Genomic DNA, 13,979 nt, shown 5'->3' with positions numbered 1-13,979 from the left:
TGAGAAACACCAGTGAGCAAGGCATTTCTGACCTCAGTCTGCCTCCATCTCCCCAGGGAAAGGGTCTCCACCTGTATCCCCACAGAGTCCAATGTCCCTGCATGCCACACAGAACACTTAGGGCTCTGACCCCAGTCATCTTGGCAGCACCTCAGCTTGTCACCTTGTCCCCCCTCCCCCATCTTCTCCTTCCACTGTCTGGAGAAGTTTCAAGGCCTTAGTCAAGGTGCTCTCTCCTCTGTAAGTGAGCTCAATGGATCCCAGCCAAGGAAGGACATGCCCAGGTGTCCCTTTGGTTTGAGTGTTGAGGTTCCTGACTGCCCCCCAAACCCTACCACAAATACTTCCAAAAACAGCCTCTATGGCCCTGGAAATAAGAATGCTCGTAGAGAATGATCATGAAATAAAAATAAAAAATGGGCTAAAAAGCAAGCCGAATTCCACAGGAGGCAGCTTATCTTGTCTAACTAACCCCGCCCCCCCCCCAGTCCTCATTTTCAGGGCCTTCCCTCCCTTAGGATGGAATGTGGGGACATAGGCAGCACTTTCTGCCTCATCTTCTCCACCAGGACCCAGGTGCCATGCCATGTGATTGGTTGTTTCCATCAGGGTGATAGTTAATCGGAGGATGGTCTCCTTCTTCAATCCCTTGGGCCAACTTCTGATAACTGGTTAAAGGTGCTGATCACATGTAAGTCAGTGTTGGGAAGGGTGACACATGTAATCCTAGAACTTGGGAGGCAGATGTGGGTGGAGCCCAAGGCCAGCCCCCACTACATAGAAAGTTCAACAACAAAAACCCACATGCAAAACTCTGTGACTTGGGCCAAACTAATAAGCCAAGAGCTGGCATTTGGGCACCACTGCTGTGGAACGAGCTGCCCAATAGTGTGCTATTGGTCTAGAGCCCCTGTAGTCAGATCTGGTAGCCTCTATGCCCTGCTTTACTAAGGCATTCTGGTCTCTTTTCCAGCTCATTTCGGATACTCCTGGCTTCTCCCTGACCCAATGCCATTTCAAAGATGCCTCTCTCATTCAGTTCAGATTCTTCCTCCCTGTTCCTACAGCAAGGCTCCTAAAAAAGCTTCTCTGCCAAATGATCCCAGATAACCTCATTGGCTCTGCCCTCCACCAAGAAGCAGGCTAAAAAAAGACAGGTCATCTTGAGCAGACATCTCCAAGACCCCTGCTCAAGGAGGACACATCTGGAAATAAGCATGCCCACTGAGACGCCAACTCCCACTGGGGATGAAAGGCTTTGTGGCCACACAAGGTCCATGTCAGCACCCCTCAGGAGACACAAATAGTAGACACAAAGGTCACGGGCTATCCTGTGGCTACACTACACCTGTTCTGAGCGGGGAATATAACAGTTCAACACCTCCCTTACACCATCCTCCAGCCTGCAGACCCCTGTGGGCAACAGAGCTATGGTATCTAAGCTGTAGCAGGAAGCAGCCAGGAGCACTCATGGGTAGCAAATCAGAAAGAGGGTACCAACTGACAAACCAAGCTCCTATACTACAAGACTAGAACCTTAGGGGGAACAAAAACATATCAAAGAAAAGCAGGGGGTGTTGTGATATTTCACTTGTATTTTAATAAATAAAGCTCGCCTGAAGATCAGAGAGTAAAACAGCCCTACTGATCAGCCTTACAGACCAGGCAGTGGTGACAGACACCTTTAATCCTAATAGCTACACTAGTTTACCATAGAAACCAGGAAGTAGTGGTGCACGCCTTTAACCCCAGCACTAGAGAGGAATACAAAGTGGGAGGAGACAGCTCTCACTCACAGTCTCATTCCGAGGATTCCTAGAGAGGATTCCTAGAGGCAGAATCGCCATTTTGGACTGAGGTAGAGGTAAGGGCCAGTGGCTGGCTGCTTTGCTTTTCTGGCTTTCAGACTGAACTGCAGTATCTGTCTCTGGGTTTTTATTAATTATACTATACAGGAGGTGCTCTCAAGTCCCCACACAGCCATCTGCTGCTGAGCCACCCACCTAGGAAGTGCACTAAAGCACTGGTTCCCTTTGGTTCTTCTGCACTTCACTACAGTTAAGGGCTTAAAGATGGCCTTCATAGTCTCTCTTTGCCACAAAATCCACACTAGCTGACTCTTGGATACACCAGAATGGTCTGTCATAAGCTGTAGTCCAAGGCATCCCAGCAGTTCAGGCGAACACGCTTAAAGAAGATAGGTGTTTACCAAGGCAGCTGCTTGGCCCTGCTCAATCCTTCTGGTAACTACTGTATGGGGCAGCCCATCTTTACTCAAGGTGAACCACTCCTGCCAGATGGTGGTGGCGCAGGCCTTTAACCCCAGCACTCAGGAGGTAGAGGCAGGAAGATCTCTGTGAGCTTGAGGCCAGTCTGGTCAACAAGGGCTAGTTCCAGGACAAGCTCTAAAGCTCCAGAGAAACCCTGTCTCAAAAACAAAAAACAAAAACAAACAAACAAAAAAAAAGATGAGCCACTCCTGACAGGCAGACTCATTTCCAAGCTGAGTGCCCAGCATGGTGGCACACACCTGGAATCCCAGCAGCCAGGAGGCTGAGGCAGAAGAATTAAGTTTCAGGCTAGCCTAGGCTATAGGTTACACCGCAAGATGCTTTTTTTTTTTTTGGGGGGGGGGGGAGACGACCAAACCAAAAGAAACAACAACAACAAAACAAACAAAAGAATTCACCATCTCCAGCTCATATTGAAAACTGGCTCTGCCCATAGGAGGAGGCTTGGGCATATGGCTCCAACTACAAACTCTTCTGCCTGTTTGGTGATGCCTCAGATTTTCACCAAACTTATAGAAAGTATGTGGTGAAATGTACCAACTTTAAGTAACCATAGGAACTGTGGGTGGTAAGAGCTACCCTGAACCCTGCCTTGCCACCAGGTGACCCTGGAACATAGTGGGAAAGGCATTTTGCAAGCACAGTCTCACTTGCCCCCGGTGTGGTAAGGAGTGAGGGCTACACCAGACAGGAAGACTCCAGGGAAGACCATCGTATCAAAGCCATCTGGTCTCTGAAGAGCTCTCCAGCTGCAGCCAACACACCAGGACCAGACACAGCCCAGGAGCCGAAGGGGGTGGGGGGAAGGGGTAACAACAAGGCTGCTGGAAGAAGATGGTAAGGCCCAAGCAGGAGAAAACGCAGCTTTGCCCAGCCCAGCTGGACGACCAGAGCAAAGGCCGGGCTCTCAGCGAACAGACTGCTCCCAGCAGTTCCTGGCCTTTCCCTGTTTACAGTGCCAAGGGACCTGCAGAAAGCACCACCACCAGGTCCCCTCCTCGCCGGGAAACAAACAGCAGTTGCAGGAGCAGCACTCATGCTGGTTTCCCGCTTGAGACAGACCCATCCCAACTGCTTCCAAGTTCTCGGGCAGTAGGGACTATCTGGGTAGAGCCATAATCACTGGAAAGTTGAGACCCTCTCAGACTGGGCACCTGTGACAAGCACTTCCTGGGACCAGGAGGCTCGATGGCTCCCTTCACCCAACCTTCACTAAGGCTACTCACCATGCTTGGTGAGTTTACCAAGTTTTACCAAGTTGGGGGACAGAGGCCAGACCTAGCCACTGGCTAGTCCCCACCAGCCTCTAGTTTTGTGCTCCCTCAGCTTCTAGACACAGCACTCTAGTCCTATCCACTGGGACCAATCATGGCTAGTTAAACAAAAGCCATGTTCCAACTCTCTGTAACGCTTTCTTAAAGGGCCAGTGTCACAATCAGCTCTGTGGAAACTTAAAGGCACAGATCCCCTTTTCTGTCCAGGAGGCAAGAAAAGTGACACAACAGCCTATGAGTCACATCAGATTAGCAAGCAGCCTTAGACTTCTGAGGGGGACGGCAGGAGTCAAATCTAAACTTCACTTGAAGGTCCCAAAGCATCTGAAACAGAAACAGTGAGATCAAACGGCGGGGAACACTGCCAGCTCTGAAAAATCCTACTTACCAGACACAGGCTCAGCACTCCTGGCACTGGGCTCTATGCCCCACAACTCCCCAGACAGGCACTACCATCATCACCTTCCAGATGAACACTGAGTACAAGACAGACTTCCCCAGATTCGACCCACAGAGGTCAGTGTGAGCAGAGGACTCCAGCTCTACCCTCCAGTCCCTTCCAAGAGACCAGCTTTTGCCTATTCCAACCTTAGGTCTCACAAGATCCACACCTTTCAGTCCCTTTCTTCTAAGAAAGGGCGGCACGAAATCATTTGTCTAACACGCCCACCACTGGGCTTTCCGGCTTCTTCCTCTACCTTACATTATGACAGGAGTCGGCATATGAAAGGAGTCAAATGCCAGGAGAAGCAGAGCATCAGAAAAGGGAAGAGGATGGTCTGCAGCCTACACAGGTTCCCAATTCCCCACAAACAGGTAGACCACAGAGGCAACAGGTGAGATTCAATGTCCTTTTTAGCCCAAGACTCAGAACACTGAGTCTGTCTACAGGGACGGAGGAGAGAGCCACAGAATGGCAGCTGCCACCCACCTCCCCAGCATGGGCAAGGGAAGAGGGATGGAAAGATGCTTAACTGCCTGGACCCTGGAACCTCGTCTGAGAAGGCTGCCAAGAAGGGCGAGTCATTCTGACCCAGAATGACTGAGTTTAATGGGTGCTGTATGGCTCACCTGAGCCTGGAGCCCCACACTGCAGGGGTTAAGACTCGAGGATTTGATGCTTCACTGTTTCTACAGAGTCTGGAAATCAAGTCAGTCTGAGGATCTATAACTGTCTACATTCAAATCTGAGCTGTACCACTTGCTACCATGTCTCAAGCCTCCCTCAGTTTCCTCCTTTGTAAACAGGGCCATTTCAAAATAGCATTCACTTCCCAGGATTCAGAACCACCCTGGCTTCAGTGAGCACTTCACAGAGGCCTGAAAGAGTGGCTGAAGGAGTTAGCCCACTGAGACGCACAAGCGACCAGGGTAATGATGTGGGCAAACCATTTCTGCTTTGGGAAAGAATTTTCAGAGATCCCTAGCATGATGGCTGAGATGACTGCCTTTCCCTGGAGACAATGAAGCCTGAGAAAGGATGAGATCTAGTCAAACTCTCTGAAGCAGCACACAGCCCACTTTGGTGTTCAGGCCCAGTTGAGGCCCACTGAGTAGGCAGAGGGCAAGAAGGAAGGGGCCCTAAGCCTGGCGGTCTTCTTGGGAGGCAACCTCAGACTTCATCTCCCATGGTAGAACCTGTCTCATACCTGACATTTGGGTCTCAGCTCCACCCCCTTCCTAGGTGCCTTGCCAGCTTGTGAGATCAACTAGATTGCCAACTAGCTCGCGCCACAGCCACACAAGCAGCCTACAACCTAGAGCTGCTGCACACAGAGTCTCCTCAATAGCTAGGGGTCCCCACAACACAAACACCCCAAGGCCCACCAAGCTTGAGGCCTATAGGTCCTTAAAGCTTGATGCATCTGATTGGGGGGGGGGGGCGCAGTACCTGAGTGACTAGATCCAGAGCAGCAGGACTATCTCCAGTCCTGGCACAGTCCATGGCTGATTCTCAATGCAGCAGGAGACCCAGGGCTTTTGCATGCCTCAGCTACAATTCTGCCCATGCTTCTTAGCAACTGCGAGTCCTGTAGTTTCTAGGGCTTCTGTTTCCTTGTATGTAAAATTAAACAATATACCCCTCAACTGAAGACAGAATAGGTTAAAAACAGCTAGCCAAAGCAGAAAAGGCATTTAACCAAGCATATGGGACCCCGAAAGACAAACACTTCAGCTATTCATTCAACAGGTACTGAGAACCCACTAGGGCTGCAAGTTGTCCCTAAACCTGCCCAACAAATCAAAACACATTCCAAACTCTCCCCAGAGCCAGCAAGGCCTTGGGACAGAGGTAAAGGTTAGTGTTAAGACCTCACAATGTGCCTAAAAATTTCTAGCCTAAAGAAGTCTACCTCTGTTCTGAGAAAGACCCTGGAGAGGTCATAGACCCAGCAGGCCCAGATGTAGGGCCTGGGGTCCAGGGAAAAGCACGGGAATAAAGAATCAGTGGAGTCAAGAGAGTCATCAGGAGTCTGAAAAAGTAAAACATATGCAGGGCAGATGAGGGGAGGCCCAGAAAGCTGTTGACATTTGGGGGATGCAGAAGCCACTGAGGAGGGCTAGGTCTCCTGAAGCATGCTGGTGAGGCTTTGAGATAGCTTCTGTCTCTATCAGGTTTCTGATCACCAGAGGCCTTAGGGTTGCAACAGCCAACAGCACCTGTGACACCAGGACCCCTCATCCTTCACAAGTCTTTGTCTTAACTTTCCTCTAGGCTCACAGGGCTCTGGTTTGGAAGCAAAAATTGCTTCCCTGTGGTGATGTCATCCATGCCCCCCAGCTTTAAATACCCCAGTTTGCTCACAACTCCAACTTTGCACTACATCCTCCCTGGAGCTCCAGCCTCCTAGCTCAAGGGCGAGGCACATCCTCACCCTTCTCCATGCCCCAGAGAACCTCAGGCCTAAAAGAACCCCTTTCCCCAACCCAGCCTCTCCAGCGGGAGCGGCCCCTGCATTAGACTTCCCCACTCCTCTACAAATCAGAGGACTCTTCAGGAAGGTGAAACCCTGAAAACCTTCCAATGGGAGCTGGAGAGATGGTTAAGAGCACTTGTTGCTCTTGCAGAGGACCCAAGTTTATTTCCCAGCATCCACACGGTGGCTCACAACCATCCATAACCCCAATTCCAAGTGATCTGACACTCTCTGACCTAGGTGGGCACCAGACACATGGTGCATATATGAAGGAAAAACACTCACACGTTAAATAAAGTTAGAATAAAACAACAACAGCAAAAACCTTCCAGTGACTCCTGGATGACTCTGCAGTAGGACCAGGTGAACTGTGAACCCCTCCACAAATGGGAAGGCCTACATCTGCTCTAAAAAACACTTCACTCTTTACTAGTGAAGCTAGCCCTGAGCTTCTGGGCCCCACCTGCCTTGAGGATGCTGCACCTGCAAGAAGAGTTCTTACTCTACCCCACTTTCGAAATAGATGGCGCCTGTCCTCTCTTGGAATTCATCTCTCCTGGACTCCTTACTCCACATCAGGCCCTGTCCTGCCTCCATCATTCCTCAGCAACATGCCTGGCTTGTTTCCTTGGGAGCATCTTGCTCATTCAGCCAACAAATATTTACCAGGTGCAAACTATGTGCCAGGTCCTATTTGGGACACTGATCAAAGCCAGTCCCCGACTTGTAGGCAGGGGTCGCTTACTTACTTTTACAAACTCTGTCTTACCACACGGGAAGCTGTGTATGGCCAGAGTCTATGGCTGCTGCATCTGTCCTAAGAGTGTTTGATATGATGTAAACTCTATTAATAAACCAGCACAAACAAATCAAGGACCAGAGTAGCCAAGAAACCAAACTCAGAAAGACATGAAATCCAGAGTCTGCGGGTCCCTGCCCTCAGGTGAGAAGGGAGGGCTTCAGAGCTGCAGGGGCCTAGTGGCTCCATCCTTGGGGACTGATGGATGCACATGTTCAATTTAACTACTGGAATACAGAAGGGTGCTGCACGCCAGAGTACTAGAGAAAGTCAACCCTTCGATTTTCAGGTTCTGATGTTCTCTGCTCCAGCAGAAAAAGAAGAGAGTGGCCCTTAGTGTCAGGATCAATGCAAGTTACAGAAGTAAAGCTTTTCTCTTACAGATGTAACCATGAAGACAGACTTCATTAAATCTTTCCAAGAGGCAGAGGCAGGAAGAACCACAGGGGCTGGGGAGTGGGCAGCTTTGCTGAGAGCCCAGGAAGCAGTTGGTTAGAGCCCCTTCTTCAGAGGTCACCTTCCCAAACTGCAGCTTCTCTGGGCCAGAATCAAGAGCCAGAGCATGGGGCACCTGCTGGTTTCCAGGTCCTTGTTCCCTAAGGACAGGGCTTGGCTGCGATGGCATGGGAGCAATCTACCCGGCAGCCCTAGCCCCACCCCTATTCTCCCTCCCCCTTTCCCCTCTCTGGTGAGAGCAGGGGTATATGGAGAGGTCTGGTTAGGCCTCAGGTCACCACTGCAGTTCACTGACCAGTTCTCCTAGTGACACACCTCCAAGGAGAACTAGCCCCTCAGTCTCCAGCCCCGCCCAGCCCCCACACCTGGCTGAATGCACTGCATAGGAAACAGAAACCTGTGTCCTCTTCCTCCTCCCCTGCACGTCCAGGCACAGACCTTGGCAATGGTAGGAGTGTAGGCCCAGGAGCCAGATGAGGTTTCAGAGGATGGCTGGGCCTCCAGGGAGTGGCACCTCCAGTCCGGCACAGGATCTTGCCAAGGCTGTCACTGAGGAGTCCAAGGCCACAGAGGCCCATTCCCAAGGGTTGTGTAGACCCAGGTGGCCAGGGTGGACATCTAAGAGGTAAACCCGAAGGGCTCCCCCTTACCACAGAGCACAACTGAGTCCATGTCTTCCACACTGAAACTCCCCAAATGTCTTAAACACATAGAGTCGACAACATCTGGAGATTTCCGGGTTCCCCAGAGAACAAGAGGAAAATTACAGTCTTCCACACAAGTAACCACGAGGCCTCCAGGTCCAAGAAGTCAGAAGGGTTCTTGTAAGTAAACAGCTTCTCCTAGCCTGCGGCAGCAAGCTCCCAGGGCTTCCGCGGGTGTAGAACTAGCAGTAGCAACTCCAGGAAGCCTTGGCTCAGAGGTTCTCGCAAGCACCTCCCCTGGAGTGCTGGCTCTGCCCTCTGGAGTCCCGCCCCTGGGCCTCTGCGCTAGCCAATGCCCAGCAGTCCCAGTGGATGCATTCTGGTCTCAGATCAAAAGATCAGTCTTGGGAGGGCCTTTCCCACTCTCCACCCCCACGTCCATTATCACCCAGCTTCATTTTCTTCATAGCGGGGATCTGAGGTCATTCTGCTTTTTTTTTGCTCTAGTCTCCCCCTCCCTCAAGAACCTAACCAGTCCAGCCCAATAAGCCCAGAACACCTTGAGCAGTGTCTGCCAAAAAGCAGAAACTTGATAGGCATTTGGAATCTATGAACCTATTTTCCTAGCTGGTCTGAAACAGGCCAGCCAGAGCTATATTAAGGAGGAGTTAGAGCATCAAATTTGAGGGAATCCCGGTACCTCTCCACCCTCTTTCCACCCAAGCAGTCCAGATCTCCCACCCAGGAAGCTGCATGCTCCAGGGCACTCTCTCCTGGCCCCACCTCCCAGGCCTGGAGTGGGCCCTTCCCTTCTCTTCCCAGGCCGGGTGCTTTCTGTTTCAACTGGCTTGAGACCTGTGGCTGGCTTCCAGCGCAGGCTGGAGCAGGGAGAGGTGAAGTAGTAGGGATGGGGACAATCTGGAGGGAATGAGGGGCTGAGAACTCTGGCTTAGTCCTCATGTGCCTTTGCAACCTCCCTCCAGGCTCCCCGCAATCCCAACAGCACCCTCCAACTATGGCTGAGCTCTAAAAGTATACTGTGGATTCAGATGGGCACTCACTGCAGGAGAGAGGTGAAGGGACACAGCTCCATCTAGCTCACACTAGCACAACCAGAAGAACAGCCAGGGCAAACATCCTTCCCTCTTAGAGGCACTACCACCACTTCCAATCAGATATGTGTGAAAAGCAACACAGAGAGAGAGGTCCAGAGAAGGACCTCTGGTACCAAGGGCAGCTCAACTCCTTGTACTCCTTGTTGTGGGTAGCTCCTGGGTCCCTATCTTTTCACTTTGAGATGGTTTTTCTACTGCAGAAAGTGGCTGGGCCAAGAGAGCAAGGAGATAGTTAAAGGGAATGACGTAGGCAAGCTGGTGAGTGGTGACCAGATATTTATAGGAGCCCAATTTGAAGATCCATCCTCAGGCCACACCACATACAGCCCTCACTAAAATGCACTACTGCAATGCTGTAGCTATGTGAAGGTACTCCTAGTCAACCAGACATTTTTGCTTGGTTTACCCTTTCCTACACCACAAAGGCAAGCCACAGCCCCAGGCTCCACTTACTAGTCTTCTAGCACTATGGGGTCAACCCCCTTCCCTTAGAGCCACAGGCAGAAGGGCTGATCTAGAGCTTCCCCTCACTCCTGGACTTCAAGTCCCCAAAGGAAAGAGACCGAAAGGGCTAGTAGGGAAGGCCCCTGGCCAAGGCCATGCCCTCCTGGACTCACCACAGGTTCCAGTTTCGTCCATGACAGCTAGAGTCTGACCTAGAGTGCTCAGGACTCTACAGGGGCAAGCTGGTGATGAAGCTGTCCTATTGGTCCCAGGTGACTCCAACCTTAGGGTACCCAGCTTACTCCATCTTGCTGGGCCCCAGTTCTGTATCTGGCTGTGTTCTGGGCATGGTGGGCCAACACCACCCCATCTGGCCATACAGGAACCTGCCCACCCCTCAGGATACATGGCCTGGCAGCTCCTAGTCAACCATGGTCTTCCTCTGGAGTCCAGGCTTACCCTCCCAGTTTTCAAGTCTTAGTAACATTTCCTAGCAGGAAGAGGTGACAACGTATTTACAAATGGGACCAGTAAAGACACCCCTGGTTCCACAGTGGCTAAGACAACAGGAAATGAGCAAATAGAGCCTGCCGTCCAAGCACAAGGTACCCAGTTTCATGATTGTGCATGCAATAAAAGGCAAGATAGCCACTCCCCATATTCAGTCACTGCACAATTGACCCAACTACATCTGAAGGCAGGTGTGCCTCATTCAAATACTCCTACTTGGAAGCCCTCCTAGTTTCCTCCACGCAGGAAGCCATTCCCTGCCAGTGGACCCACATTTTCATTTAATCCTCCTGTCTCAGCCTCCCAAACACTGGCTTACTGCAGAAATCATAAACATGTGCCAACACATTCGGTTTTTACCTAATTCTACAATCTTGCAGCAAGCAAGGGCTTAGAGCAGAACTTTCTGCTCTGTGTGACAGCGGTCACAGGACTGGGTACAGGTAACAAAAGCAGAGGTGGGCTGTATCCTAAGTTGGGCTTCTACACTCACCAGCTGTCTGGTCTTGGAGAAGGTATATCTTTTACACCCTCCCAGCCCCAGCTAGGGGCACACACAGCCTTAGAACCGACAGGCCTGAGGGCTAGCCTCCCTGAACAGGCCCTACCAACCCTACTACTCAGCCTTTGGGGCCAAGGCTAGTAAACTCTAGTAGACCCTTCCCTTCCTCATGGCCACACCCCCAGTCTGGCTGCTCTACCCTTTCAAAGCCCAGCTAGGCTCCTCCCATTTAAAGGAACCCTTCCCCCACAGGCCTGCATGCTGCTTCTTGATCTGCCAGGTCCTCCTGGGGGTCTAGTCATCTCTGGATCAAGGCACAAAGAGCATACACACCCTTCAGGCCAGTCAGAACTCAAGGCCTGAAGTTGTCATTACCAACCAGGTACAGTCTCTGTAGTACTCTGGAAACGTCTCCCTGGAGGATGTGAAAGGAGAATGAGCCCCAGACTACGAAGACACTTCAACGCCTTGTTTGCACATCCCTGGCTCATCTGCACTGTCAACATGACTAGCTCTAGAATCACTAAGGTGACTGGTGATGTACACCTGTGCTAGGCCACTGAGGGTATCTCCAGGGATGGTGTGCTGAGGGAGAGGAAACCATCCCACTGGCAGGGAGTCACGTGCATCTGCAGTGCATTGCCCTCTGTTTTCTAAGGGCCAGGAAGCGAACAGCACTCCCCTGCCAGAGTCTACCCCTAAGCTGATCTCGCTCTCGGCAAGGGCGCGGGGGGGGGGGGGGGGGGGGGGGGGGGGGGGGGGGGGGGGGGGGGGGGAGGATATGTCCACATACCCAATGAACTCTTTGAAACTACCAGCAAAATACAAACCCCCTCTGCTTCTGCCATGCATCTGGGCACAGCAACTGCAAAAGTAATCACCACAGTTATGTATTCCTCTCTCCTTTCCATAGGCTGCTCTCTAAGGACACACACACACCCCGGAGGAGGCGCTGCTATAGTCCAGAGACCTCAGGACGAACCTGTAAGTCATTCAGGGCAGTGAGGGACCACTGCAGAGTCAGTCAGGCCTGGCTTTTCAAGGACAAGGGCCTCTATACTCAGCTGATGTTAGACTGAGGGCCAACTCCAGGAAGCAGCTTCAGCACTCCCCAGCTGTTAATTTATGTGCACACATCCATGCATGTATGGCTTTATCAGCACAACAAAAAAAAAAAAACAAATGTGTCCTGGCACCCACTTCGTGCCAAGCTGAGAGGTCTTTTACATTCATTATCTCTGTAAGCCTCCCCGGGCACTCACACGACGTCTGCCTAAAAATGACACGGAAGCACAGAGGGGTAGGAATGCTACCCAAGGTCACACAGGGAGCTGGAATTCTGGGCTCCCCAACACTCATTACTCCAGGGCCTATTGTCTGTGCCTCTGGACTCCCCCTTGCTGGGGATTCCCCTTTGCTGAGAACTGTGTGGGTGTTTAAGGAAAGCTGCCATCCCAGAGACCTCAATTCTCTTCCTCTTCTCGACCTGCTCAGTAGCCCCATCTCCTCCAAGTTAAGTCCAGCCAGCTCCAGCCTCTGGCCACCTCTGCCCTCCACCAGCCTGGATACAGCACCCTCATCTGCCAGGCCCCCAAGCAGGGCTTTGTGGTGAGCAATGTGGCTGGCAGAGAAACCTGGACCCTTTTCCTCTACTGAGATGTTAACACATGTTGGCTCCCCAAATGTAATGTTTCCATTAAAGCGTTTCGTGGGAGTAGACTCCCACCCGTGCGACACCTCCTCTGGAAACACAGAGTAAATTTACTTGAACAAGCAATGAGACATGGTCAGCATTTCCATTCCTACGTGGTCACATTGCCAAGTGCTGGGCAGCAATTCATGGTGTGCCAAGGATTGTGTGTTATCAGGAGGCAAACGGCGACCATAACCGATCCCTAGTGACTGTGCTAGCATTACCTGGTGCTCAATGCTCCCCATCCTTAAGACTTATTCAGAGATAGAGCCACTCACTGGGCTCTAAGTAGTGCCTCACTTGTACCCCCAAGTCCTATCCCCAACTCTACTACAGATGACAACACAGTCCCATTAGACAGCCTGCCCAGGCTACCTAGCCAGGGTCGGCAAGCATGGGGAAGACACCTGTCCCTGCCCTTAAAGGCCGGCAGCTTGGTGGAAAGGAAAGGCACACCAAACTGATGCCAAGCGAAAGCACATATGAGAAGCTATGGGTCAGAAGAAGCTGCTTATTGTTCAATGTGGGGCCCGACACACCATGGGAATTCTGGGAGCTGAGAATGGGAATGGTTACAAAGAGAGGTGAGTGACCCAGATCAATCCTTTCTGAGTCCTACAAATCCCTCCAAATGTAAGGCACCTCTCAACGTAAGTCAAACAGCCCAGGGCTGACCACTAACACGCCGCATCCTGTCTACACCAGGGCAGCCCAGCACTTTGAGGTGATGCCCTGTTTACAGGTGCAGAGTGGGGCGTTCTTATTTCCCCAATCCACAGAGCTTACAGAGCCTGCTGTGTCTGACCCCGAGGTTTGTACTCCAGTGAATACTAAGCCCGAGCTTCTCCACCTGCACAAACTGTTGCTGGAAGCAGGGCACCGGTGGAACGGTGCTGAGGACCTGAAGCCTGTGTCCTGGAGGTGGAGGTCATGTGGTTAATGACACTGGTTAGTGGTTTCACACATCACTCTTCTCTGACAGAGCCAGGCTTGCTGAGGATGGCCAAAGATAAGGAATTCTAACTGGTGAGCTCGGTGGCACAGAGCCAGCAGCAGACCCAGTAGTGATGGTGTTGCAGCAGAAACAGCTGAGCACAGCAAACAGAGCCATTGACCCAATTCTGCTCTATTCTGTCTTCAAGAAAATGATCGAGTTTAAATGAATAGGTTTCCCATGTCCCCAATGGCTTAGGAGGGATAGAAAGGGGACGGGGAACCAAAAATGGCCCCTGGGCCCATTGTTGATTATTTCTGAGTCTTTAGGCCAGGGAAAGGCTTCTTACTTTCCTTGGTGGCCAGAGGGAGTTGGACACAATTGGGAAGCAGTGAGGTA

General features: G+C 51.5%; 1 protein-coding gene across 14 annotated transcripts in view; it reads right to left on the bottom strand.

Annotated features, from left to right (window-relative positions):
- Dab2ip (DAB2 interacting protein) overlaps nucleotides 1-13,979 on the bottom strand; it is a 200,711-nt gene that overhangs the window by 59,620 nt on the left and 127,112 nt on the right. Inside the window, exon 1 of one of the 14 annotated variants that reach the window (XM_050126793.1) lies at nucleotides 8,177-8,642. The exons of 11 other annotated variants lie outside the window; for them this stretch is intronic. In XM_050126793.1, the coding sequence (XP_049982750.1) occupies nucleotides 8,177-8,316 (140 nt within the window). In that variant the 5' untranslated portion in view covers nucleotides 8,317-8,642. Of the gene's footprint in view, nucleotides 1-5,456; nucleotides 5,588-8,176; nucleotides 8,643-13,979 lie in introns of those variants that run through there. 2 more of the 14 variants (XM_050126794.1, XM_050126796.1) reach the window with 2 other exon arrangements.

This window comes from Alexandromys fortis, unplaced genomic scaffold (assembly GCF_014885135.2).
Source record: "Alexandromys fortis isolate MF-2015 unplaced genomic scaffold, M_Fortis_MF-2015_v1.1 scaffold_268, whole genome shotgun sequence".
Lineage (NCBI taxonomy): Eukaryota > Metazoa > Chordata > Mammalia > Rodentia > Cricetidae > Alexandromys > Alexandromys fortis.
This window is presented reverse-complemented; position numbering and strand designations above follow the sequence as displayed.